General features: G+C 55.2%; 1 protein-coding gene across 1 annotated transcript in view; it reads left to right on the plus strand.

Moving 5' to 3' along the window:
* SLCO2A1 (solute carrier organic anion transporter family member 2A1) overlaps nt 1–2,040 on the plus strand; it is a 33,004-nt gene that overhangs the window by 30,002 nt on the left and 962 nt on the right. The window contains exons 10-11 of the mRNA XM_009644433.2: nt 801–960; nt 1,340–1,509. Of these exons, the coding sequence (XP_009642728.2) occupies nt 801–960; nt 1,340–1,509 (330 nt within the window). The remainder of the gene's footprint in view (nt 1–800; nt 961–1,339; nt 1,510–2,040) is intronic.

Consider the following 2,040-nt stretch of genomic DNA (forward strand, 5'->3'; position numbering starts at 1 on the left):
AGAGGCAGGAGGCATCACCACGCTACTGCCTGCTCCTTGATCTAAGCACTATGCAGCACAGAAATCTTGGGAGCTGCTGGAGGGACTTGAATCGAAAAGGAGGCTGTGCCTTCGGAAAGCTCCTCCCTTGCAATGGCAGCAGTGCCTTTTGCTGGGATCCCCAGGTAGCTGTGGGCTACGTGGATGGGTGAACATGAGCTCTGCTCCATCCCACCATGGCAGGTCTCTGGTGCCGCCTTCCCACAGGCAGTGGAGCAGCCCCATCCCACCATGGCCAAGGGCAGGTCCCTCATGCCACCTTCCCGCAGGAGACGGGCCGTGCTGCTCCAGCAGCTACCTACCCTTAGGTAGTAAGGCAAGACAGAACACATAATTTGGTTTGTCCTCTTGACTTCCATGCTGTCGTCAGGCTTGTTTGGAAACGAGCCCACTTCCAGTTTCTGTCTGAACGGTGTTTCCAGCCTGGGCTGTTGGCGCGGCTGTTTGCGCAGTTCTGGATGGAGCCCAGCTACATTTCTCCGGGCTTTTGGCTGATGGGTTTTCAGCCAGGGGTGGGGTGGGGAGGGTAAGTAAGTATGTGAGTACTTGTTTGCAGACATAACATAATTACTGCTACGTTCCCTGTGCACTCACAGAGGTACCTGCAGGGGACCGGGGGGCTGGCAGAAGGTCAACCTGCTGCTGGCAGCGTCCCAGCGCAAACAGGAATGGGGAAACTGGTTAACTAGTAAGAGGGCTTTTTCCTCCTCCTGTCCTATTTCTTAAGTTTTAAAATTTTTTTTCCTGCTCCTTTTTGGCAGTACATTGAGTTCCCAGCAGCAGGTTAAGCTGCCGAGTGGGTGCCAGTGCTCTGAGCACATCTTTCACCCAGTGTGTGGAGAAAACGGCGTGGAGTACCTCTCCCCCTGCTTCGCTGGCTGCACAAACAGCACCGCTAACTCTTCCGCTCCCAAGCAAGGGGTGAGTAAAACGCGGGGTTTGCAAAGCAGAATGCGCCCTGCTTGCTGCTGATGGTGGGGGCTGCAGTGATCCTGTAGGAACCTGCCAAATGCAGTAATGTGGTGGAGCCTTTTGGACGCGAGGGAGCAGGGAGGTCTCCCAGAGGACCTGAAGTCCTGGACAAGGTGCAGTGGAGAATTGCTGTCATGCCCTGGGAGGCTGGTGGAGAAATGGGGACTGCAGCACATCCCATCACAGGGTGCCATGGGCTGTGCCTTAAAATCGGAGCTGACGCTCTCGTCAGCCTTCTGCAAAAAGTGATGTGGTCTGGTGCATCGCTAAAACCCTGCTCTTGGCTTTGGGAGGTTTATGTTTGTTTTTTTCCAAATGTTTCCAACAGATCTACAAGAACTGTTCCCTGATCCCTGCTGGGAATGGGCTGTCCTCTGCCAAGGCAGGCTCCTGCCCTCTCAGCTGCTCCCACATGCTTCTTCCTGCCATATTCCTCATCTCCTTTGCTGCGCTGGTAGCCTGCCTGTCCCACAACCCCCTCTACATGATGGTTTTACGGTGAGCAATGGGCAGGGTGGGGGGCCCCAAGGCACTGAGGGAAGTGTGAGATGACGGGTTGCCCATGCTGGGATCAACAGGGCCTCTTGAACAAGATGCCCTCAGTAAATTTGCAGACGACACCAAACTGGGTGGCAGTGTTGATCTGCTTGAGGGGAGGAGGGCTCTGCAGAGAGACCTGGACAAGCTGGATCGATGGGCTGAGGCCAACTGTATGGGGTTCAACAAGGCCAAGGGCCAGGTCCTGCACTTTGGTCACAACAACCCCATGCAGCGCTACAGGCTTGGGGAAGAGTGGCCGGAAAGCTGCCTGGTGGAAAAGGACCTGGGGGTACTGGTTGACAGCCAGCTGAATATGAGCCAGCAGTGTGCCCAGGTGGCCAAGAAGGCCAATGGCATCCTGGCCTGTATCAGAAATAGTGTGACCAGTAGGAGTAGGGAAGTGATAGTGCCCCTGTACTCGGTGCTGGTGAGGCCGCACCTTGAATATTGTGTTCAGTTTTGGGCCCCTCACTACAAGAAAGATGTTGC

Source organism: Egretta garzetta, unplaced genomic scaffold, assembly GCF_000687185.1.
Source record: "Egretta garzetta isolate BGI_Z169 unplaced genomic scaffold, ASM68718v1 scaffold448, whole genome shotgun sequence".
Taxonomy (NCBI): domain Eukaryota; kingdom Metazoa; phylum Chordata; class Aves; order Pelecaniformes; family Ardeidae; genus Egretta; species Egretta garzetta.